Source organism: Centroberyx affinis, unplaced genomic scaffold (genome assembly GCF_046629955.1).
Source record: "Centroberyx affinis isolate AG114_WGS23_722 - 3 ecotype Tasmania unplaced genomic scaffold, CSIRO-AGI_Caff_v1 ptg000369l_1, whole genome shotgun sequence".
Taxonomy (NCBI): domain Eukaryota; kingdom Metazoa; phylum Chordata; class Actinopteri; order Beryciformes; family Berycidae; genus Centroberyx; species Centroberyx affinis.
In genome coordinates this window covers 637,578-663,921 of record NW_027279040.1, presented here as the reverse complement: position 1 = coordinate 663,921, position 26,344 = coordinate 637,578, and the positions used below count along the sequence as shown (strand labels likewise).

At 41.8% G+C, this 26,344-nt stretch overlaps 1 protein-coding gene across 1 annotated transcript; it reads right to left on the bottom strand.

Moving 5' to 3' along the window:
* Positions 1-2,373: 2,373 nt before the first annotated feature.
* On the bottom strand, positions 2,374-25,443 carry ipo7 (importin 7). Its single transcript, XM_071515817.1, has 25 exons — positions 25,272-25,443; positions 20,825-20,906; positions 13,133-13,286; positions 12,809-12,967; positions 12,510-12,666; positions 11,879-11,968; positions 11,652-11,746; positions 11,469-11,553; positions 11,205-11,339; positions 10,638-10,737; positions 10,413-10,489; positions 9,181-9,297; positions 7,607-7,696; positions 7,303-7,468; positions 6,768-6,928; positions 6,431-6,559; positions 5,096-5,162; positions 4,815-4,940; positions 4,548-4,645; positions 4,337-4,432; positions 3,818-4,038; positions 3,371-3,579; positions 3,044-3,250; positions 2,719-2,835; positions 2,374-2,604 (listed from the first exon to the last, which is right to left on the bottom strand). Exons 1-25 carry the CDS (start codon positions 25,353-25,355, stop codon positions 2,507-2,509), a joined length of 3,120 nt encoding a protein of 1,039 aa, XP_071371918.1. The 5' UTR covers positions 25,356-25,443; the 3' UTR covers positions 2,374-2,506.
* Between the last annotated feature and the right edge of the window lie 901 nt (positions 25,444-26,344).

Genomic DNA, 26,344 nt, shown 5'->3' with positions numbered 1-26,344 from the left:
TTCAGGTTAAACAATTTCAGAGGCTCCTCAATATAATTCCACACAAAGCAACTACTTTCTAAGTCTGATATCAGTGTGAAACAGTGAGGCTAAGTGAATGTACTTCATCCCTACAGTCTCAGAGAAGTTTTCTGAGACTATCTCCATGACAATATAAATAATGGATAATCTTTGGGTCACACCTGCACATTGCACATTTCAAATTACACAACATAAAGAGCGATTACACCTCCGCCTCTGGTGAATTTTATTTTTTTTGTCGTCCAGTTTTCCAACCGGACTACAAAGCCTGTCGCGCCAATGACGTCACGGACAGTCCATTCCAATGTGTCAGCGCCATACCAAAGCTGCTGTTTTTCTTCTTTTGCTTATGTATCTGATCTGAACAGTATTATGTCTTTGCAAAGGTGTCGCAAAAATGTCTGATACATGAAAATTCAAGCTGTTACTAAATTATAATCTATTAAAAATCCCCCCTTTAGGGAAATGGAGTGATTTTGTTTTCTTTGAACGTAGCCAGCAGATGGCGTAAGTTTACACGTTCTCTCTTCTATGATCAGCTGTTGTGATTGGAGCGCCTTGCTGCATATATTTGCATATTAATGAGGAAAAACTGATTTGTCTTTTACTGTAAGTCCTTAATGTTCTAAGATACTGAGTTCATATGTATATACCACCCATGTGTTATGTGAAGACATGTATGTTGACATAGAAATATTTGCCAATTAACCCATTAATTAACGTATTGACCTCATTAGCATATCTGGTTATGTTTAATATATCATAGTGATTATGCCGAGACATTAGGCAGCTCCATTCCCTCTCGTATAGATCCATCTACCAAGCCTTTTTCACACATTTGACAACTGAACCATACTCCCATTTTAACACCTGCCATCTCATGAAATCTCCTGGCATATCTGGACATCATGTGGCTGTCCAGAAAGAGTCATATTCTGCAGAAGACTACAATTGTTTCAGTCTTTACATAGTTTCAGTAACATGTAGAGCAATGCTTGCATGTGAAGATGGCTAATACCGGATCCTGTGGCTTTGGGAGGCTGCTGGGTTACAGTCTAGCAGTATGTCCTCTTGCAGTCAGCTGGACAAGCAACTGGTGATTAGGGTGTAATTCTGATAGATGAAAAATGTTTGGCGCCAAATTGGGAGGGCTTTTTTTTTTTAAATACACCCTGAAGACTAGGCCTAACAATTTCACTAAAATGTAAAAATATGGCTGGGGCTGACGTTTAATTGCCAACACCTACCATTTGATTACTTACATCAACTGTTTGCCTAACAAAATGGTTTTGTGGTGACAATTGCACACTTTAAATTGATGTTTACACATATACATTACAGTGAACACCATGGCTGTGATTTTGCAATCATAGGAGAGCACCGTACTCCGGTGGACAGTCCTCAGACAAAGTGAGCCGTAAAGCCATTAACGAAACAATGACAAAATTCATAAACCAAGACAAGCAACGTGCCTGTACAAGGAAACACTCAAGGGCATGAATTCCCTTAGCTTTTTTTAATATGTTGTTGTATATATAGATGGTTCATCCATACACCAACCAAAAGCTTGAGACCTTCACGATAAGTCCAATTGTACATGCTTCAATGAAGTATCCAATTGTACTTTCAGTGCTCACAAACACATGTCCTGTACCCAAACTGAACACCAAGAGCATTCTCTTTTTTCAGAAGTCAAGAATGTTTCCAAGTCGGCAGAGTTATGTTGCCTATTGATCCACACCGTAACCAAATACATGTGACAACCAGCCATTACAGGAGAAGTCGCTTGCAAAGTAACAAAGTTACAGCTGTTTGTTTAAATAGTCTTCATCGATTTAAAAAATTTGCAGTCTGATACAGAAGGCTAGGAGACCTGAACAATATGAAAGTGCTAGTCATTAATTTACAGAGATCAGGCATCACATAGTGCTATGAAGTATCCAATATGCTACATATGAATACAGCTGTTGACACCTTACAAATGCCTCTGGTTGTTTTTCAAGGCTACTTGAAAAATCAATAACCTTGGCGTGTATGTACATAACAAACATGAGAATTTGTTTATGCAGAAAATAACGTAGATATCACTACTGCCAGAGGTATAATCTTATTACAGCCATTTGGCCTAAACGGTGATAATGAAATGTTTAGTCCCATTATCAATTTCAAATTGTTAAGCCCCCAATTTTGTTAAAGTGGGAAAAAAAGAGTTGCCATCATGGTATCCCCTCCACATTGGACTCCAGAAGACAACGTTGTTCAGAGCTTCTTCTCTTGCATCGTGCTCAAGTTCTTGGTTTGTTTTCCCCAGCCATTGGTTGCATTTGGTTGCTTTCCCACATCTTCTGGTGCTATTTCCAATTTGACAGATTGAAGAATGACTGAGAAGAACCAGTTCTGGAACCACTACTTAAGGGAACAACACAAGCTTTTTTTTCACTTCACTACAATCAGTCACAGAGTAATAAAAAGTAGAACAGATGACTCAATTCATTCCTGGAGCACTGCCTCCAAAGTTGAAATTAGTTGGCACCACTGGCACTGTGAACTTGTATCCACCATGCTTCTCGATCATCTTGGATTCTGCAATCAGACAACAAGCAATGGTACTTAAAATAAGACAGAACCACAAACACTGGTGAAACAACATTTATTCCCTCAAGATTCAGCACTGCTCACTACATGACTGGGGCTTACCATGTGCTGCCCGTCTCTGGTCTGCAAGTGTGCCAATGTCATGAAGATGTTTGCCCTGCTCCTCGTCAAGGGCTTGTGTGAGTGCCTGGTACCATGCTGGGTCGCGGCTCTGGATATCTGGATCAGAGCAAAGCGATATCAGTTCTCTACTTACAGTTACAGTGACTGTGCAGCATGGTCATATTTATTTTACATAATTTGACTGACAAACAAATCATTCAGTTCTGATCTCAAAGTGTATTATGATGAATTCAAAGTTTTTCGGTGGATTTTACACATTCATTTACTGGGGCAAGCTTTTGATTTAGGAGGACTGTCGCCTTACTCTGTAGTATGGCTTTGAAGATCTGATACTCGTCCACTAAGTTGTCTTCGTCATCTACAGCTGTAGTGTAGCCCTCTAGTGCCGTCTCCTCAGCGTCGTCCTCCTCCCAGTCTTCATCATCTCCGTCCTCTCCTGCCTGCTTCGCCAACATCTCCAAGTACTCCTGGCCCTCCTCGTCGATGTCGTCCTCGTCGCTGCCCAGCTCGGCTGAGGACAGAATTATGGGTAGACCTCATTTTAACATCACTCAATACACCCTATAACTCTCCTTGCAAATTAAGATTTGACCCATCTCACATTGATTAAATCAAAATACTCATGTCCTACCATTGTCATCCTCTTCCTCTCCATCTTCATCGTCATCCTCTTCCTCATTCTCATGTTCTGCTCGACAGGCATAGGCCCTCTTGAGGCCGTTGAAGAGCAGAATGGCTGCTGGGAGAAGCTGGCCGGCCACCTGGTTGACGGCCTGGGGCCTTTGCTCGAGGTCAATCAGAGCACAAAGTCCAAGAATGCACATCTTCCTGTCATGGAGGCTGTTTAAAAAAACAAAAAACAAGGAGGAGGGGCTTTGTTAGCAGAAAGTACAACATAGCACACATCAGAAATCATCCTGAAAGTACATAATTGAATAGGACTGATATGTCCCATTAAATCAAGACCAAATACATTTATTTTCAGCTTTTAAAAAGGTGTTTTATGTATAATTAAAATAATCAAGACTAATTATACTAGTGACTTGTGATTTTGAAACACCCTTGAAACTGGTCTTACCCGAGGAAGCAATCAACATCTTTGAGCCACTGGGATATGAAGTGGTTAGTGATTGGCTCGGTGTTGTTGGGAAAGCGCAGATTCTCCAAGGTGTTGAGGAGCAGAGGGGGGCTGTAGTAAAGTGCAGCTATGGCCACCTGCAGGCACATAGTCCTCAGCTCACTGGTCTTCACCTCCCGTGTCAAACGCTCCAGCGCAGCAGCCACAAACAAGGGAACAACCTGCAATGAAAGCAGGTTCATTGAAAAAAAAAAAAAATACAGCAAAATAGTCTATATCATTATTACAAATATCCAAATAAGCACCATTCTTGAACTGCAAAACCTACTGGAACTCATCCTGGAATGGTTCCAGGAGCGAACTTGGATCTTTGAACTAAACTTACCCCCACATTTACACAAACAAAATACCTAAAGGAAACACTAAGTTTCTATAGTTATATCTCTGTGTTTACACCAGTTCCACAAGTACATGTGATTATCAACAACACCGAAAGAGCCATCTTTGGCAGATACTGACCTGATCAATGCCACGGCCTTTGCATTGCAGAATGATCACCTCCAGTAGCTTAGCTGCATGACACTCTGGGTCCTCACCTGGATCCCCTGTCAGGACCTGTGTGAAGTGAAAGGCTAAGGTAAACCTCCTAGTGTAAACTGACCATTACAAATAATTTAACAACATGTATACATAGAGTCTCATTTCATGTCATTAAACTGCACTGCTTTACCTTCTTGCACATGCTATAGATAATCTCAAGGTATTTGGTGTCAGATAGGAGGGTGTCTGTATCAACTGTGACGTAGTTGTGAAGGAGAGGCATCATATCTGAAACAGAAACCCATTTATCATTTATGCAGCCGGCTTTCCAGCAAAACCGTGGAGGCTAAATAGTGACAATCATTAAGAAACCTACTTGGCATTCTAATACGAGATTTGTAGAATTACTAATGCATTACGGCGTGGGTAGTTGTCTTGTCCTTAGCCAATTATGTACCTGTAAAGTAGTCAAATCCATCCTGCTGGAAGACTTCGAACACCAGTGGAAGGAGCTGCCACATCTGTGGGGACACCTGCTGGCAGGTCAGGCTGTGGGCCAGGGACAGGATCTCCTCATAAAACTCTGAAGGATCAGGAAAGAGGAGTGTCACTGGAGGTAAATACAATCTTTTATTATCAATAGTCCTCCTCCACACAGTCAAGTGTTCACAGGGTTGAGAGAACTAGAGCAACACCCAGGTGGAACGCGGTAGGACAGGAAGAACCAGACTGGCTTACCTAGAACATGTTGCTGCAGGACGGTGCCGATCACCTGCAGACAGATGCCCTCCAGCTGCTGGGTGATCTGAAACAGTACAAGAGTTACAGGCAAGCAGGGTTAAATCAATATAATTACTATGAGTGAGAACGTAAAGCTCCCATGAAGCTCTCATGATCAAGACTGCAATAGATAGTATTCAAATCAGCGTCATCACAGTCGCCGCGGCCATATTGTTGACATAGCGCTGCTAGTGACAGCTGCACTAACCTCAGGTTAGTGCAAAAAAAACCTGAGGTGAACAGACTTTGCTGGCAGAAAGTTTCGCCTGTTTCTCCTAACTATCCACACATCTCTCCTGTGCTGGCTTAGATCCTCAGTCTCCTTCCCTTCACGTCTGTGGACAGTAGGGATAGCATACAAACTAATTTTTGTTTCAGGATTTTATTGCTGTCATTACTACAGCCGTGTATAATGCAGGCCACCATCACTATTCTGTAATACATCCTAACACAACAGAAGCGGTAATAGACAATAGGGATAACGCTAACGGTGGCTAGCTTCCTATTAGCGCTGCTGTCACCTAGGCTGTCACTAGTTGACAGCTCCAGCGCTTTGTCAACAATATGGCCGCAGCGACCGTGATGACGCTGATCGAATACTATCTATACTGGAACATGGGTCTCACACACCAACATACTGACTGTTGGTGTGACTGTGCAGTTTCGTCTCATGGTGTGTTGTCAAGGCTATTGAATATGAGCAAATTCCAATTCAAACAAAACCTAAGGAATGAAGACAAGCACCTCCTCATTTGAGAGGTGGTGGTTGTCTTACGTTTTGTTATGTGCCTTGTGTCAGTCATGTATTGTACACCTGTCTGGTAATGCATCTGCAGCAATTAACCAGGTCAAATTCTTTGCATACCCGTTGCACTTGGCAAATAAAAAAATATTTCAATTCATTTCAGCAAAAGAGAAGTATACCAGCCACAGCTCAAACTAAAACTACTGAATGTAAGTGTTGTGCAATCAAGGGTTGCCCCTGTGAAGCAATGCTTGGTCAAATTTCCTGGCTGCATGGCTTCAGGCATCAGCAGTCCTATGTTTCGGCAGACATGCTGGCAGAGTGCCACAGCACTATTTCTAGCATCTGCCTCAGCCTCTGAGGCATTTTGAACATGGTGAGAACAGAGCGTGTTCCCAGGAGTTGGTGGGTGGCTGAAGTGTGTTGGCAGGAACACTATGGCAGGCCAGAGCTGCTTCTGCAGAGGAAGTGGCACCGAGATGAGTGATCAGCCAGGAGCTGGAGAGAGTGTGTGTGTGGGCAGCAGGCTGAATGGCTGCGCTGCTAACCTCTTTATGGTCCTCCACCACGCTCAGCAACGTGTCAATGGTGTTGAGGATGCCCATAGCCGTTACAGCCTTGTCATCTCCTCCCTCCTCATCAGGCCCCGTCTGGATCACCTGGTTGAACGTCATAGCCTACCATGGGGAATACACAGAGGGCCAACTGTTAAGTGTGTGTTTGTACATGGATTCTGAGTATCTTTACACATCATCTTCAGGCAGGAGGTGTGACTCATTTCCCATCTCTACATTGTTTAACTATGTGACAGCAACCGATCAAACCAACTCAACTTGATCATAGCCGCCCTTTCAATCAGTCAGGCACTATACTGAGAGCACTTACCAAGTGCTGTGTCATCTCCACTGCAATTGGAGTGACCTCCTCGCTGTATTCACAGATCATCTTCTGTATGACATTGGTGAGGTCATCATTCTCAGTCTCCCTGACAATGTGCAGGAGTGCCTGCATCACTGGCCGGATGAAGGGGGTGATGTACTCTTTGGCTAAGGAATACAATGCAGATGTGATGTTAGCAAGACAGTGAAACCTACTGGTTTACAAGTAAGACAACCTTCAATGTTTTAAAAGGAAAATTGCTTAGGTCATTTCCCTCATTGCAATTTTGTTCTATATTATTCACATGGCTTTCTACTAAGGGATTGGGCCAGTGTCCCTCTGTTGTGGGCGAAGTCCAGTTTTGCTTGCTTTCTTATGGGTGAAATAAATACTCACAGCTATCAATTTCAATGCAAATGTATATTCTTCTTGATAAACACTTTGATCAAATCACTTCAGTTTCAAACAAAAACAAAATAATCAAATGCATTGAGGAAGCTAATGCAATTTTTAATCTGTTGAAATGGCTTAACTTGCTCACCTTTCTCCTGGTTGCTGATGAGGACCTGCAGGGCGATGGCAGCCTCCACCTTAACGGGCATCTCGTTGTCATTGATGAGACAGAGGCGGGTCAGCTCAAGGGCCGTCTGCAGGTTCTGGTCACTCTTGAATTTCACCTCGCAGAAGTAGTGCAGTACCCAGCAGGCCTATGCGAAAAGAGAGAGGTTGAGAAACTGCGGCAGGACAAATTAAAGTGCCGAAATAAAGGTGAAGTGCCACAGTGACAATATAACATAAGTTAAAAATAATAACATAAGTCCAACTGTTAGTACATTATCACTTACTCTGGCTCTCATGTAGCCCAGTTCACTGCGGAACAGGGGGAAGACGTGATTCTGCAGCATGAACTCCATCTGGTCCTTATAAATCTTTTTCTATGTAGAGGAAGGAAGAAAACAGTCAGCTACACAAGGCATCTGTTACCACATGACACAGCACTTACAGGCTTAACAGGTCAGTTTTTATTATTGATTTATTTTTTACATGTAATGGATAAAGAGATTGAACATTCGCACACTTGGATCCATGCAGAATTTCATTAATTGGCAAGCTTTCGGTCTCATACGACCTTCTTCAAGGCATACTTGGCAAAAAAAAAAAAAAAAAAGGTAAATGAGGTTTTGCCAAGAATGCTTTGAAGGTTGTAAAAAAAAATAAAAAATAAAAAAAATGAATGCCAGCACTACACCATCAGTACTTTACTGCATTTATGTCCAGGCTGAATATTTGGTTAACCACTATAAAATATTAATTAGATAAAAGGAAATGTGATTTGAACATCAGTGGGCGTTTGCCTTTTATTTCAACTCAAAGATAGCCAGACTAGCAGTACCTGAACCGCACAGTAGTTTTCCCAATTACTAAAAGCCTATGAAAACATTTTCATGTTTATCTTCAACAGCTAACCACAGAGGAAGTTAGAGGTAGAGAAGTTAGACAGCTAGCATGACCTTGCAGACAGCTTGGGTAGAATCACAGAAAGTAGCATCAGAGAAACTAGTATAATCATGTTATGAACACAATTTGTATTCATTTAAGCTTTACGTCTTACACAGACCACATAAAATCAGTGATCTTCATGGTTATCTGTCTATTGTTCTTAGGCTGTGCTGTATAATCATTGCAACAGCCATTTTTTTCCCAGCGCTACTTTTCTACTAGTCAGTTTTATGCCTCAAGATTTAGGAATGGGAAAACAGATCCCAAACTATGACTATGTCACTCACTGGCTACATGTAGATGAACAGAGTAACCCAGCTATAGTTCAAACTCCAGTAAGGTTTAATTCAGGTTAAACTGTTTAAATGGCAAATGTGTATCCCTGCTGCAATGAATAAACCAATTAACAGAATATTCCAGTTCCCGGCTCGCTGCCGTGTTTTTGTTGACATCAAAATGCACCCATAACCCTATGCAAGTGCAACTTTGCACGGAAGGTCAAAACTGAAAGGAGGAAGAGGTTTACATGCCACAGTGACCTCTTTAATATTTGAGTAAGCCGGGCATCTTAAGCAGGTTTTCCATGATCAAGTTTATCTGGGTTATTCAGTACTTGAGTAACAAGGTTAACAACAGAATTGTTCATGCATGTAAACGTAGCCACTGATAATTACAGGACTAGAATATTTAGAACAGCAATTGTGTTTGTGCGTTTCTTTCCTTTCCTGCCCATTTGGGAGGATGACCTTTATCGAGCCTTCTTATTTCACATGAAAATCAAATCGTGCACCATTTTCCAATGGAAAAGTAAATGTTAAAATTGGTTTTCCTGGCAAAAAGTGAAAAATCTGAAGTGTGTAGAAAAGAGGGATTTTCAAAGAAGTAGTGCAAGCAGCCATATCGGTTGAGAGTGCCTCACCTTGAGCAGTATTTCAGCCAAAGAGCCTATCATGTGGAGGGCACCGTCCTTTTTCCTGGGGTCGGAGGCGGGATCAGTAAGGATCTGGTAGCAGAAGCCCATAGTCTTTTGCAGTACCTAAACACAACATGAAAAACATATTAGATTATACTGCATGTAAAGGCAAGTTTTTGGCCTCATTAGCATCAAGCATGGGGGTTGGAGCGGAGACAGTATTACTAGGTGCTTGGGAAGAGTGTGTTCCTTCGTTTGTGCGTTTGTGTTTAACGCTTTCTGCAATGCGCACTGCTTAGGGGAATTACGGTGCGCACTGTTTACGCTGCACAGAGCCCCAAGAGTCCTGCATAAGGGAAATGCACTACACCACACATTATGGTAGAAATCAAACAAGCACCAACCAACTAAGGCTGGAGCGCTGCATTTCCAAGGAAGTAGCTCAGTGATTTTCTAACTGTAGTGACCAGGTCAACACACAAATTAAATATTTTGTTCTTAGTTAACAGCAACACTGAGACAGCCCTTTGGTGCTAACAGGTGGAGTTTTTTAAGTCAGTGTAAGTTTGCACACTCCAATCATGCACTGCTTCACCTGCACCCAGGCACCTAACACATTTGTTTCCAATCTATTTTTGTATTTGTATACTTTATTATCCCCGTGGGGAAATTTGCATCCTCTGCATTTGACCCATCCTATACACACACTAGGAGCAGTGGGCAGCCGCAGTACAGCGCCCGGGGACCAGCTCCAGTTCTTTTGCATGTCTTTTGATGGTAGGAGGAAACCGGAGCACAAACACGGGGAGAACATGCAAACTCCACACAGAAAGGACCTGGGACGGACCGGGGTTCGAACCCAGGACCTTCTTGCTGTGAGGCAACAGTGCTAACCACTGAGCCTGGTGTGCCTGTGCCTAAACTGCAAGACATAGCCAAGCATAACATTCACAGCAACAGCAAACACTTCTCACCAAAATAATCATTTTCTCACTCGTGAGACTATGAACATTCTTTTTAAGTGACATCACTGATGCATGAAGCAATGAAAGAAATATCACTATTTAATCTTTTTGCAGCACTCTCTCACATTGGCAGGAAGGCAGTGTAGTCGAAGTCAGGCCCACAGATTGTTAAATCACAGTGGGCAATGAAGGCCTTTTTCCAACTATCAAACTTCCATTAATGTCAAATCAAAAAGCTTCCAAGGCGTTAACAGCAAAGGGTTTTAAACTCACCTCTTTCCTCTTGTTGCAGGAGGTGAAGAGGAGCGTCTGGGCTGCTGTGGTGGGGGAGATGAAGTCCTCAAACACATCTAAAATGGGAGAGGAGCGATCAGACAGGAACCCATTTGAACACGAGCTTCAAAAATCAATGCTCAGTCATAGTTTTATCGCAGTTAATCATCATTTGCTGTCCAAATGGCATTCCTTTTGGATCACAGCCAGTGACTCTCTGCTTACCAAACTTCATGCGGATGTACTCATATGGATCCTCCTGCCATAGTTCCTCATCGCTGTCCGTATAACACATGAGGGGGAAAACCACATCCTGAATGATGCCCTGAAATAAACAAAGTCAGAATCATTGCACTGTGACTCAATGCAAGTCAATGGAAGACATGACTTGAATAGTGAATTTTGAGTACTTTCTAAAACTAGGTACTGGTTACATGCCACTTTGACTAATAAAATAGTTAGTTTAAAAAAAACCTTTCATACGGTTTAAAATCAAAAGGCATCATCCCCTTGGTTTGTTAGTATAATAAACAATTGCTTTTCACTAAGTAGCACTGCTTCAGTACTCAGTTTCCGTGTACCTGTTGACTTCACCAATATCGATTACAATGCTTTAGCTTGGTATCAGCCTGATGCTGCTATCAGTAACTAATGATCAATCCATCCATCAAAACAATGGCATATAAGGAATATATCATATAATGCTATTACTGTACAACTAACTCTTAACATGTTAGTCCTGTCCTACATTATGCATGGTGTAGTGGATACACAAAAAATTTGCATTCATACCTGGATGTGTGGTTTGAGGTTTTTCCAGGTGATAGCATGTGCAATGCCCTGGTTGATATAGTTGAGCGTCTGCTGGAGTACTCTGGGGGCCACATATTGCTTTTCCTTGTACTGATATAAGACTTTCAGCAGCACCTAGTAGACAGATGCACAAAGAAAGTCCTTTAATCTGTGAGGCTCACTCCAAAGATGACACAGCTTAAGCAATCTGGTCAGTCTGACTGGAGAGCTGCTGCTTTATATCAAGCCTTCTGTAGTTCTTACCTGTTGTGCGGCGACTGCATATCCCTTGAGGAAAAGTTCGGCAAACTCTGCATACTCTTTGGTTGTGTTGCCAGGGCTGCCATACCTGGTAAGTAAGAGTTGGCGTTTCATATAGTAAATGTTCTTGTAGAGCATGATTAACTGATTTGAAAAAGGTCAGGACAGCACTGACTGGGTCTTTACCTTTCAAACAGCCGGGCCAAGATGTGAAGGGCCCACTTCTTACACTTCCACCAGGGCAGCTCAGGCCGCTCGTCTTCATCCACCTGCATGGTCTCCTGTAGTGACCAATGACAAGAGGAGAGGAACAATCAGCTTGTGGAAACACAACTGTGCGGATCTAGAAATCTGAACAACTTTGGAAACGGTAATTTACAATATTAGTATGTGTATGCATTTTGTGTCCCCACCGGAGGCACATCTCTATCCACTACAGTCTTCAGGATCTCCATCCACTCTGTCAGGTTCTGTCTGTTGATGAGCTCCAGGGGGAGGTTGTACTGTGGAGACAAACAAGAGACTGTGTTATCGAACAACCAAATGTCACTCTAATTTAACCAGACGATATGTAAGACGTGTTGATGTCACTGGCATAAAATAGTGTTTTACAGATACAAGCACAAAAAATTGGATTTCAGCAAAAAATTTATCAGGGTTATTTTTAAAATGCATATGTACTGTACAGACCTTTGAGAATAAAGAAAAATCTTAAATACAAAATGCCAAATAAGTATGTTTTGGAATTATGGTCAGGTATTAGCCATAAAAAACAAAAAGGATTATCACTATGATACCTCAAAAATAAATAAATTGTAAACGTTATTTTCCTATTATTAGTATAGGACACATAAATAATCTATTGGTCTAGCCCTGATGTGCCCCAATCCACATTTACTTAAGTTGAAAGTTGGAAGAAATAAAAAAACAAACCAAAAGAAAGACCCCAAAACCTTCTACCCAAACCGAAAGTAGTACACACACACAATTCCTGTTCCCTCTCTCCAGCAGCCCCAGACAAAGAAAGGTGAGCCTTGTCATTACCTGGAATAGGGCATAGAGGATTTTGAAGATCTGTTTCTGTACCAGGACAGAGTCACTGGAGGGATCAGGGAGCAGCTGGATGAAGCGGTCTTTCAGCATGGGCATGAAGATGTGCATGGCAGCCACCAGGGGTTGGCGCTCATCTGGTTTCTTATACCTGTTTCACACACAGATTACATCAGCCACAGACGCAGTTACACAATGTTTAGTCCTAGTATCACACACTTAAGGAGTTTAACACTCTTTCTGCAACTCTGAAAACCAAACCTTCTGCTTCAAAATCAAGAACTCTGACTTACTCATAGTTCTTGACCAGCTGGTAGAGGCAGAGCAAGATGCCCAGCCATCCTGCACTGTTGTCTGACTGCAGATAGAAGCCGATCTTGTCCACAATGGTTGTCCACTTGCCAGGATAGTCATGCTTGATCATGTGGTGGATGCATGTTGTCAGCTGGACCCTGAGGAGTTCAAAGGGCAGTTTTAGATTTCAGTGGATGGGGGAAAGAGATTGAGAGGTTAAGTGAAGCAAAGTGAGTGACGGAGGAGGAGAGGAAGACTAATCTCCTGACCTCTCCTCCCCTCGTCTCTCGCTCCCTCCACTCAGCTAGGGGGCGTGTGGTTACCTGATGCGCTCGGGGGAGTGGATGATGGCCTCCACTATATTGTCTCGGATGAACTGCCTGTCCTCGTCGGGGATGTTATTGACGGGCGTCTCCGTGCCTGAACCGTCTCCCTCACTCCAGTGCTGGGTTATCATGTTCTTAAGGTAAATCACACCTAGACAGAGGAAAAAACAGGAGAAAGCCAGTAAGAAGACGCCATTGAAAGACACATATGCCAGTGACAGAAAATTTTTTTTTAATGATTGCTAGAGGCCTAGCAGTCGTGCCTCTCGAAAGAACAGTCACACAAAGTCTTTGAAACTGAAATGGGACAAAAGGTTTTCAAGTTTGTTCCAACCTTTTTTTCCCCCATTCAATCTCCTTAGGTTAGAGGACTTTAGACCAGTCAGATGACAAAGCATCAGGAGCCATTTAACTTGTAGAGCTGCCCAAGTTTGAGACTCCACAGTAGTTGTAGTTAAGAGCGTTCAGTCAGATGGTTTATGAATGAAACCATCAGCCCTAACTGCAGGGGAACCCTGCAGCAGTTGGTGGGCCTTCACTTGGACATGCTGAAAGGAAATACCAAGAGCCGGAGAGAGGCAGGGGCCGCAGCTGCCATGGTGGGAGTATGAGCGGCCACTTTAAGGGCCCCAGTTCCAGGACATCTCCCCTTTCTTTAGTACTCCTAAAGGGTGCGTTCCAACTATTCTCCTTTATTCAAACTGCCAGCACATTTTTAAACTCTACAGTAAATGGGGTGCGGTCATAAGGCAGATGGAAAGCAGCCGTGTCAGGCAACAAGAATATGATAAAATAGAAAAAGAGCAGAATGTTCTTTTCCACAAACGATGACAAGTCAGTGCTTTCTAAAGCTGAGAAAAAGTATAAATTTGTAGAGGGGCGCAAATGATGTAGACTGCTTTTTTGTGAGCCGACTAATCACAAGCAAGAAGAGGCAGGATTTCACAGCAAATAGTCAATTGACAGTTTACGACAATAAACAGAATGACGGAAAACAAACCTTAGTGCAGCTGCGTCAGAATTAAGTGACAGCATCGATATGAAAAAAGATCCGGCATACTGCCCTTGCAATACAGCACTTTGTACATTTATTCACTTTCATTTTGGTCCAGTCAGAGTCAGCAGTGTGCAGGATCTTTCTTCACTGATGCTGACAACAAACAAATGAAACTGAAATGGAGAAAGTACTGGTAGACAGCGGTAGTAGTTGATATTCTAATCATAATCAGTATGTGAGCACCTTGGATGTGCTCAGGGAGTTTCTGCCAAGTGTCTGACAGACACAAAATCAGTTTGCTGATAATGGCAACTACCGCAGCTGGTCATTATGGGAATAAAGTGCATGTTGCGTGACCTGCTTTTTCAAATTATCAGCACATATTGCAGTTGAGCAGGTTCCTGGTTCATGCTTTCTGTGTGGCTAGATGCACGTAAACTTCATGTGAAGGCAGACGTGTCGTCTGCATACCTTGGCATTCATGCTTTGCACACTTCTCATGACAATCATGCACCGGGAAACCCTGTTACTTTACTGGCACTGTAGGGAAATTCAGCTCTCCACATACCAGCAAGAAAAAAAAAACACCAAACAAACACCAGAATCTGCCAGTGGTTCCGGTTCCTCTTCATTCAGCCAATGCTATACAGAGGCGCATTCATGTCACTGTGGCACCATCCACGTTGTTTCAAATTGTGTCTGGTGTTCAACTTTGCACTCAACTCCCAAATGTGGCCAATGCACCCAGTTGTTTTGACTGCAATTACATCATTTGACTGTGTTGCATTTATTTCCGCATGGAGCATGAACCTAGTTTTGTCAAGTTGAAACTGGAGGCCCAAAAGTTTTTGCTTTGGAGGTAAAGGAGTGTGAAACGGCAACCATCTTAAATCTAAGCAATAGAAATGGGTCCTCCTGTCTGTAGTTCAGTAGGTCTGAATGTAGCACAAGGGTGTCAACTGGGTTCATATCCACAATGGGGGGCCCCTCTCTGAGGTCTGTGGCTCGCAGGGAGAGGCATCTGAGGGAACGAGGGAGGAGTGCTAGGGCTCAGAGGCAGACGTCAGACTGCTGACACATGTGTCTATGCCGCTAGCGAGGCAGTCATAATCCAGCCTATCAATGCTGACAGAGCATAAACCCCCCACCCTGCCCTGCCCCGATGACCACCAAACTATACTACTGCCCCACACTGCCAAGCCCATTAACTAAAATCTGTCAGACGTATCAGATTCAAAAGACAGGAAAAGGAATTACTTCCTGCAAAATTTCCAGTTGAATGAAATGGCTGCATGGTTGTCGAATTAAACCAAAATATGACCAATTCGAACAGCATGAAAGCATTTTAAAGGAATAGAATAATAAGATATCAATTTTAAAGTGTGGGAGCAGTGGTGCTCCTGAAAAACTAAGGACATTATGCTTTGCTATTCCTTTAGTTTAACCATTATCTACTGTCAGACTGCGGCCTCACACAATCCCTTTGAGTGTGTCAACTTTCAGTTTACGAGCTTCATTACTGAACCACATGGGACCATCCAGTAGCAACACAGCAAGAACATCCTGTGTACTTGTGGGAGAGATGACAAGTTAGTCTCTAAGCCTCCGTTACCCCAAGGTATGCCAGCTATTCAGCTGGCCACACTGCTACTGCAGCTCAGGACCAAATGTAGGGATCATGCTGGAACTCAGGAGAGGGGGGGCATCCATGGATGATTATTAAATAGCTTAATGTTCATTTAAAATAGTGTACTGTAGGCCAAGACAATTATATCACTAATGGGTCCAAGTATAGAATCAATTTTATCCTTTTTTCTATATACAAAAAGCCTACAACCCTGTAAGCAGAGAACGGTTGTACCTATCCAATATGTTGAGTAATCAGTAGTACATAGCTTGGCAACACCCAGGGGTGCACCAGTACCAATTTTACAGAACCAAAACAAGTACTGAGTACTTAAGTAGATCTGCCGATAAGAGTACCACTCAATTAACATTCATGCCGCCTAGTATTGGCCTATTATGAAAAAAATTACAAGTGCTACATTTGATCAAAATATGCACTGAAAATTATGCAACAATCCCTAATCAAACAAGAGAACATGACAATATTAAAATAGAATATGAGCAGAATGTTCTTTTTCACAAATGACAGTTTGGTTTGCCTACTAGTAAGAAACCAGCCAGAATTAAAAAAAAACAAAATGTCTTCCACCATATGTACAATGCCACATAAGGTATGCCACATATAACATACTCTACTTTTTGGCATGACTAATGTAGTTTTTGACCTATGTCACTGTATCCCATTTTCACATTTAAATTGTTAAATCCGAGCAATTGGAATTTTCAAAACGCACCAACTGTTTTCAGTTGCCAAACAGGCACTCAAGGCGTCCTGTGGAGCATCAAGTGTAACGCTCTGAAGTTGGTTTGATTTTGGAAGCATCAAGAGAGGACCAGCACAGCTGGTTCAGGTGTTTTCAACAGCCGCAGTGTAAAAACAAAAAAGGTAAAATAATGTTTTTTTCCCCCCCAGAGGCTATATTTTCAACTTAATTATCTAAATAAGCATAACTGTGATGCATATTTTTCGATACATTTCTAATTTGCGGTCATGTGTTACAGAGCATTTTTGGATTTAATTAATTAGTACCCTTTGGCAGCTCATCGAGTTGGCTAGTTTGAAAGTTTTATAGAGATTATATATTATATAGAATTTATGTCGCAGTGGCAAAGTGCAAATGCCAGTGCCTTGGTGTCGACGTTTCACATCTCCTGTCTGCAGAGCATAGACGTGTCAAACCACGTGCGAATCGTGTCCAGTACATTTGGGCCTTTATGTTTGAAGTATAGATTTCCTCTAATGCATACTGTATCTCATTCTTACTCGCAATAATGTACAAGTTCTATTATAGAGTTTGTTATAACTTTACTTATGTGACAATGGTAATTGGAGTCACCTGTGCAAGTTTCTCTTGTTTCTTCCCATGACCACTCCCAGGCACCATACTTTTTAGCAACGTAGATTCAAAACAAATAATTTTGATACAAAATCTCATCACAAAGGAAAACATTACATAGGGCAGCCTTACTGCCCACTACATCAGTTTAGCTTGTCTACCCTGAGGCTATACAAGACCGTCAAGCTGGAAGCAGAATGTGGCAACATTTTGTGGGAGTTCAGAGGCCAGTAGACACAGATTAGAGGTGGTGCGTTGCAGCAAGCGAAGGAAGAGACATCGGAGCCAAAGAAAAAAAAAAAGTGATATTTCAGTGAGAAGTGGCGACATGAAGGCAAGATGCGCGACCAGCTGGTTTTCTAGCCAAACCGTGTATCATATTTAGCCTTTAACATCGATCTAAAATAAAAAAGTGACTGTTAAAAAAAAAAAAAAATGAGTGGCTGAATCTACCACAGAGTGTTTAGTGAACCCTGAATACAAAGTACCAAGTGAATATATTTAAAAGGGGTCAGAAACATTAAAGCATGTGTTTTGAGATATCTAGGTGTTGTCTGAGATAGAAGACAATACTAGGCATTACCTCCACATAAAAATGCATGTGTTGAACTGCCGATGGTTTAGGTGCTAAATCAATAATTCTCTTATTTCTGGGGTTAAAAATCCAAAGTAGGTGAAGGAGGTTTTTTTGTAGTGTCTTTCTCTAGTTAGACTCCAAGTAATCGGACTGATTTGATAGCTCCTCCCCCTGCCCCCCTCCACTGCTGCTCTCCACACCCATTTCATAGCCTTTTTTAAACTAGTGGGGTAGGCGGAAGAGGGGCTGAAACTGGGGTTACCGTCACCCTTTGTGACAAATTCCCTACTTTTATTTGGAAGGCAGAATCGCCTCTTTTCTGGTATTATTCTAACCGTCTCTGGCTGGCTTGAGGCAGCCGCTTCACCTCTCCTCCACTCTCAACACTGCCAGACACCTTAGTTTGACACAGCTGGCACTTTGCTTCACTGAGATCAAAGAATCGCCACACTGCAGACATTTTTACTCCCGCTGGAAAAGTAATTTACTGCGACAAAGCGCAGCTCATTAAAGTATCGGGACAGCTTCATTTGCTGATCCGAGTACGAGTAGCTGGATCAGCACTGATTCTGATACTACAGACACTATCGGTGCACTGCTAGCAACACCTATAGTCAAGTTTTATTTTTTGAGTGACCACCTTTCTCATAGAGCAAGGTTTGAGTAAGATATATTTAACCATCCTAACATGTCCACTGCACTTCAGTGAGGCACTTTAGCCTCACAAAAACAGAAGTGCAGGTAAAAGATGCATCATCAGTTATTCATCTTCCATTTCTCAAAACCATTACATAAGTGACCCGTTTATCATGGAGAATATCTAGCCAATCACTAATCTAATGCAATCTAACAAAATTTGAGGCAGATGCAGGGTGAAGGGGGAAGCCAGGGGGTGGCAGGAGGCAGGAGGGTGTTTCAGTTGCCCTACGTGGTTCCTAGGGACACAAGCCTTGAACCAAAGCCAGTCTGAACATTTTGCAAAAGGCACACAAGTCTGAACAGTACTGAAATAGTAGCAACATGAACTACTTGCCTTGTAAGTGTCATAAGAATATTTGTTCAAACAATGTAGATTTCAATATCTTAATGGGAAAGGCTGCCGACATTGAGTCTCTTGAGCCCAGAACAGCAACACTGGAACCTCTACTAGCGTAACAATAAGCTATTCTATCATTCAAATATGATTGTTAATGATAACCCAGATATCCCCATCATAGCACTGCACATGAAAAATGAAGTGTTGGGTCACCGTTTACAGAAATGCTCACTTGACCGAATTCAACACTTATGTGTCCTCAAGACGTAATGGATGGAAAATTGCACATAACCAATCTGGCACAGTGACAACGGATGACCTGACTCTCACATGTAGCGTCTCAAACATCTGTGGAATGCACATCTCTAAAGAGAACAGTTGTTCAGTCTGGTAGACATTTTTTTAAAGGCACAGGTGAATACAGATATCACAGTGTCTTTGCAAAGAAATGGCAGGGTCTGATAGTCTGGGTGTCATGAGACATCTAAAAATAATGCGAGCTGTGGGCAGACTAGGTTACCAGTGGCTGAATTAGTACATTATTGCATTCATCATGCACCTGTAGAAACAATTAAACTCACAAATTCTTATTATGAAATCCAATTAAATAGCACAGTCGTGTACACAAGGCTTAAAGCAAAAAAAAATTCTGAGCCTGAAATGTTCCTGACTGAGTAGTCCAATAACAAGAACGAAAACAAGTGACACATTTCTGTGCTGAATGAATGAATATTCAACACAGCATTATTACTCTATAAACCTAGTGCAATAAGGATAACTGTGGAGCCCCTCCAGGAGTCACCTGGTACAAAAAAAATATGATCTGAAATCTTACAATTTACTCCTAAACCGTGCCCACGGATTAGTAAACCATGTGCACAGATTTGTAATATCTACGTTGATAACATCAAAGAGTGACTTTTAGGCCTATATAAAGTGAGCCATACATAGCCATTACACACAGCTTGGCATACATATAGTGAGCTGTAATAGCCATTAGGCACCTAGACCATATGTGAACCATAACCATTGATTACATCGGTAGGTCTAATTTATGACCCAATGTGTGTTTTGGTGACAATATGAAACCCATTTACTCCCTATAAATCATGCTTGTAGAAAAAGCATGTCAATTAAATTTTATATGCAACTTTGTGGGCCACTGTGGTGTCCGTGTTTGACGTTATCAATATACATATTACAAATCCGTGTGCACGGTCTACTAATCCGTGGGCATGGTTTAGGACTCCGTGCCACTAATTCGAGGGCATGGTTTACTAATCCATACCAATCGGTGGCCGTATGGATTTCCACATCAATTATTTTTTTCTTACCAGGTGATGCCTGGGGAGCTCTGTAGAGAACAGCCAAAGCAATGCCACATTTTTATGTGGAATGACGATTGTAAATTGTGAAATACAGACCACGTTCAGGTCTGTCATTGCTGCTGGAGCGCAGTGGCAGCTGTAACTGTCGCTCCCGGCAATGTGGTCAGATATCGGAGTGTGCGTATAGCGGCGTTGTGTCCGGGACTTACCTCATGTGGAAAGAGCACTTTCTTTCTGCTGGTTGAGCACACAGTGCAGAACAAACACCCGGTTCCCTTAACTTGTCGCACGAAGTGCCAAACGGTTTCCCGTCTCCATCCGTTTATTCAATCCATACCTATCGCCTTTGTTTTTTACTCCTGTCTCAGTGATGTGTGTATCTTCACCAGCTTTCATAAACTTTGTTTCCATATTTCAGCTGTGCTACACTACGGAATTGGTGCTACATTGTGATAGAAAGTAGGTTGCTGTTCATTGGATAAAAAAAAAACTTGCTCGCATTCCATTGGTAAATGTAAAATATTGCTTTGCTGAAAATGATCGGATAAAACACATCAAAAACGAAAACCCACGTGTAGTGAGTTTTTTTTCTTTTTGTTGAAAATAGTTTATGAATCTAAAACGTCCATATGCCGGAAATCCGGCACCTGGCCGGAGGTCTTTAAGCCCTGTGTACATTGACAGCATTTGCAGGGTTTAGTTAATGTTCATTCAGCACAGATCCAACCTATCATCTTGTACCAATTGAAAAACTATTTCTATGTGTCATCAAGTGTATCAGGGCTCACCTGCTTGCCTGACAGGCAAATCCAGCTGGTCGGACATGGTGACTCGCAGTAGGGTGGACACAAAGTTTACCTGGGTGTGACCCTGTAAATTAGAATTGAAAAACAGATGAATGTTAAGCAGTCACGTGTGCCTCTCAAAGCTCTGGGCAAATTAGCATAAACAAATAACTGGCCTATTCAAATAAATTAACATCACAACATTAATCATTTTAATTAATTCACAGATAACTTCTCAGGCATTTCCTTTGTAGCATTATAGTGCAATGACGCTATTGAGCAGGCTCCTGGCGTGGACAGTGATCGACGTTGTGGTGAAGACGTTAAAACGTTCACAAGTGTGAGCCAGCTGTATTAAAGCAGACAGAAACACAGCTAGATGCAATTTATGTGAAAAGATGTTGCATGCAAGGGGGCAATACCAGCAATGGCGTTAATTTGGAACAGTGCAGTGGTTTTGATTACTTGAGCAAAGATTCTGCTGCTGATGCAAGTCCTCACAATATCAACTTGTACTCGTCCAGTCAGGATAACATGGCTTATCAACATAAATGAGTCCAATAGTGGGAACTGAAGGAAACAAATGATATAGCAAGGAGCTTTCTTGCTCAGTGGCAGTTTTTAAATAACTATTCATTTCTATCCATAAACACTCAAAGCTGCAGCCATTGCTTAAAAATACAACTGATTGCACCATCACGTTACTTTTGTGTAAACAAATATCTTAAGTTAAACAAACAGTAGTAATAATAATAACACTGATGGCAGTGATCATTTCGTAAGAGTTGGAGTCACACTTTCAAAAATAGTGGCCCTCTCAGTTTGGAATAAAACATCCGCTGTCCTGTACTGACCTGACAACCAGAGGAAACAGGCCGTGTATGAAACCCAATTCTGATTGTTAATATTTTTCCATTGTGGAGAGATGGCCATGGCCCTCAAACCTAATTACCAGCAATACATTAGCAACCACCCTTATACCTGCTTGGTATGTGGTCGATAAGAAATACTTATTTACACTCACAAATGCATCAAAAGGCAGCAATAACTAACAATGGAACGAACAGTGGAAGCATTACACAGGATTACTACCTTAGAGCTACATTCCATTAGATGGAGCATCAATAAAATCCTAATGATACCCAACCCCAGGAATAATGCCGATTATGCTTATCAAACCGAATGACTCATTAGCAATGCTCCCATTAAAGGGGTCAGACACACTAAAACATGTTTTGATATATTAACTGATATCTAGGTTTGAGATAGAAGAAAACAATACTAGGCACTACCTCCACATCTTGAACCGACGATATTGTAGGCGCTAATCAACAATTCCCTTTTTTCCAGGTTAAAAAAAAATAAAAAATAGGTGAAGGTCATTGGATGTTTCGTAGCATCTTACTTTAGACTCTACATAGTCACACTGATTCGATAGCCGCTCCCCCGCTGCTCTCCACGGCCATTTCAATGCATTTTTCAAACTAATGGGTAGGTGGAGAGGCAGTGAAACTGGAGGTACCGTCACCCTTTAATTGGTCGTGATCCAGATTGGCCAATTTTCATTTTGTACTATTAGATTGGTGGCCGCAAAATTGGCAGCTCTTAAGAGCCTGTGGCTCCAAAAAAAAAAAACATGAGTCAAATTTCTCTACACAAGTCTAGAATGTGTTGAAGTGGTTGCTAAGTAACTAAGGTCAAGTTTACAACCCATGGCATTCTGGGTAGTGGTTACTGTGTGCTTCAGAATGAGAGCTGACTACACTGAAAGCTAGTTAGCAGGTGCGCTGCTCTACCGCTAAGAGAATTGACTCCAAGTTTATTCATTATTTTCTTTCACAAATTGCTTGCACTCAGTTTTCAACAGCTAAATTACCCTCGCCTACTAAAGACCATTCAGTTTTTCACACCTACACTTCAGTCGCATTCTAACACCACAGTATAGAAACTTTTAATCCACAGTCCTGCATCACTTCTGATTACAAGAGATCAGCCACAAAATCGGATCAAAATATCCATATGGGAGCAAACCCCTTTCTTGTGAGTATAAACCTGAAATTGTTTTTTTGTGTTTTATTCAAAATTGCGGAAAAGAGGTAGCATCTTCATTACTGTCTGGGTGTTCCCAACATTTTCACACAGGACTAGCACAGAGTCACCACACCTTCTGAAATTAAACAAACACAAAACAGACAGTTGGGTGTGGGAGCATTCGACTCAATATGGAGGCACTGGAAACATCAGACCAGTATGCAGGGTTCAATCACAGCAGCTACATATCTATATATATTCTTAACGTGTGCTTCCAGCCACCATTCTGCTCCAATATTAAAACATTGATTTTTTAGGTCATATGTGATGCATTTAGCCTACAGATTTATGCCGAGCCTTATTAATTTAGTTTTCATCTGGCCATTTTTCTATTTGAAAAAAAACAACACTTTAATAAGACTTTAAGCAGAGCAAGGAACCTTTCAAAGCATATTTCAGAGGTGACAAGATATGCCACACAACTACCACTACCTGTAAAACTAAGAATTCTGAATGTCAGCCCTCAAGTTTGATTGATTGATTTTTTTTTTGTTTCAGCTGTGCCAGTCAGCATCGATTTTACCCAAGTTTATAGAAGGTTATTGAAAACTAATGTTGACTGAATGGGCTGGCACCAGTTTGGTCCACTCCTGTTTCTCCTCCTCTGTCAGGTCCAACAAACCAACAGGTATGTTGCAGAAGTTTTATGCCTATGGCTCCATTATTCTGACATGCCATTAGACAAGCTCTCTCAAATCTGTTACGGGACATTTGTGATATTGGAATAAACTACCCCAGCACCTTTTTAACACATTGAGATTCAAACTATGCACTCCAACATAGGTTGTACCCAACTTAAATAACTCACACCAGCCACATGTTAACACATTCCCAACTGTCTGCCATCCAAGTGTCCCACCATGTAAAGAAAATAATAAAACACCACAAACAGATAGGCGCTTCATCTTCCCTTTGGATTATAAAATAGCTTTTTAATACGATTTGATTGTTCATTACCATTTATCTTACACAAAGACACTTTGGGCTTCAATTTCATATTGGCCTCTGCTCTGCACACATTTGATCTCCACAACCATTACAGATCCTGAAGCCAGATCTAATGAGCTTCACAGCTTTGAGGTAAATTATTTAAATTTGTCTGATGAAATGAAAATGTTTTACATAAGAGACTGACTAACATACTACCTGATGACATCTTTACTACCTGAGGGACATTCAAACTGTTAATTTCCACTAAATACATTTCAATGACAGATTGCCATCAACTAGAAAAAAAATGTTTATCTCACTTTTTTCTCATTACCTGTAACACTGAAGTGAAACATGAGTGCATTGATATGATGGTGGCAGAGACTGAAGCTGACTCCACAACATTAAGTTTTAGTCTACACAATTCATTCTCAACAGTACTTGAGTTCTGCGTCTGTATCAGTTGGCAAGCGAAACTCAAAATTCGTAAACACCCTATTAAAGTGGTTAGCACTCAAAAATTAAGCAAATTAGGTAGCTAACTGGATGATTTAATGTAATAGAGACAGCATAACCTAGCATGAAAGGCAGAATAGAGTCCGACTGCTGGCACTATCATGACATTGATGCTAACTTAGATAGCCCACATCAACTACCTTGCTAGCTCAGCTAATGTAACGTAAAATGTAACAATTTCCTGAGATATGTCGCCATGTACACCGATGAGAAATTAACTGTTGTGCTAGCACACAACACCCAAGGTTAGCCAACACAGCCTTATTCAGTCGTGAAAAATGAATGTCATCACTGCTGGGCTTGTCACAGTGACACGTGAGCAGCAGCTATGTAGCAGGGCTATGGCAGCTTTTCCAACAAGTAGCTAACGTTAGCCACTTAGCTAGCCATCATGTACCCTACGGTTATCCTCGCTAGCTAAATTACTTTGCTAACTAGCACATACCCCACATTCAACAGTATCTCTCGGCTTCACTCATTACGTAATCTGATATTATGTCAGTTCTCAAATGAGCGATGTTTTAGCAAAGGGAACCAGCACTGCAACTGTTTGTAACGAGCTAACAATTAGCTGTTTAGCAGCGCAAGTAACGTTAGCTGGTTAGCTTTAGCATTAGCGAGGCAGCTGGCACAACATAAAGCTAACGTTGGCGTTGGTTACTAGCAAACGAGTTTGTCATCAAAATAAGTAGTTGCTATTGGATTCGCGTTAATGTATGTATAACTATGGTGTCCGTCTGGGTGTAAGGTAGAGAGTACGAGTCGAGTAGAGAGAATTTAACACTTGATCTGTCAAAGTTAACGATCGCAGATCCAGTCTGCGTGATCACACCATCTTGATGTTGTGAGCGAACGAGGCCCGATTCGAGACCGCGCCACACAACTACCATCATGACCACAAGTCCAACTTTACCTCGTTCAGCTGTCTCTCCGCAGCCTCACGCAAGTTGGGGTCCATGGTGCCCCGCAGGGCCTCGACCAAAGACTCGGGATCCATTGCGAAAACTCTGTTATGGCTCGGATTTAATATTTCAGTGGTCTATCAATTCCCAGTCACTGCGCACATGGACGCACGGCTCTCCAGTTACCGGCGCGAAAGGAAGAAGTGAATGAAGTACCCGGATAGATCAGCGCCAAATTTGTGCAACACGAACATCCGCTTGCGACTGCAGCACTATAGGACTTGTAGTTTTCCAACCAGATGGGGAGGGGAAAGTGACCCCCTACTGGTTGCCTTCATTACAGGAAAAAAAAAATCTTTCGTCAGACAAATTTCGTCTTCAGCAGCCCTCGAATTATTAACGTAATTGGCTAAAGCTTTTTAAATAGAGAAAATAGATCCCCGAGGATATTTAAAAGTCAAACTCACTGTAGCAAACTCAACTGGGATTGTATTACCACCACCGGAGGGCGACATGATCATTTCCCCACCCAGTCCTCAATGGTAAAACCACTGAAGAGTATTATTATGAGAGCTGAACTTTAAATTACCTTAAAAAAGCATTGGTACAGGAGTTCATGCTTGCATGAAAAAAATCAAACTTGTCTAGCTTGTGAAGATTTTATTCAGATTTCAAAGTAACCAAGTTTTACCTTTAATTATCCTACTGATGCTCTTTTCCAGCCAAATACACACATTCCCACCTGCAGCTGCCCACTGCAGCAGTCTGTCTCTACTGTAATAATGCCTTGCTCAAGGGCATCTCGACAGTATGCTAGCTGTTGAAGGAGAGACTGGAGGCTGGAAGAGGCCAAAAGGGTTTACCAAAGGGTTTATTTAATCCCTGGAGTTGACTGGGGGAAATGTTCTCTAACATGTTGTCCAGAATGATTTAATAGCCTAATAATATCAAAATAAGAAGAGATGATAATAAGAGTCCTGCTGTGATAACATTATTATTGTCCCTTGTTAGCAGGTTCTACTCTAATCTTTTTCCGCATGCGAGAGGACAAATTGGGACTACCACTCAGTTAAAGCTTTTAAAT

Bases quoted from the DNA above. Each gene is read 5' to 3' on its own strand.
- ipo7 (XM_071515817.1), bottom strand. From the start codon at position 25,355: ATGGATCCCGAGTCTTTGGTCGAGGCCCTGCGGGGCACCATGGACCCC. The intron at 20,907-25,271 runs GTAAAGTTGGAC...TCTAATTTACAG, and splicing joins CGGAGAGACAGCTGAACGAG to GGTCACACCCAGGTAAACTT. The intron at 12,667-12,808 runs GTAAGTCAGAGT...TGTGTGAAACAG, and splicing joins CAGCTGGTCAAGAACTATGA to GTATAAGAAACCAGATGAGC.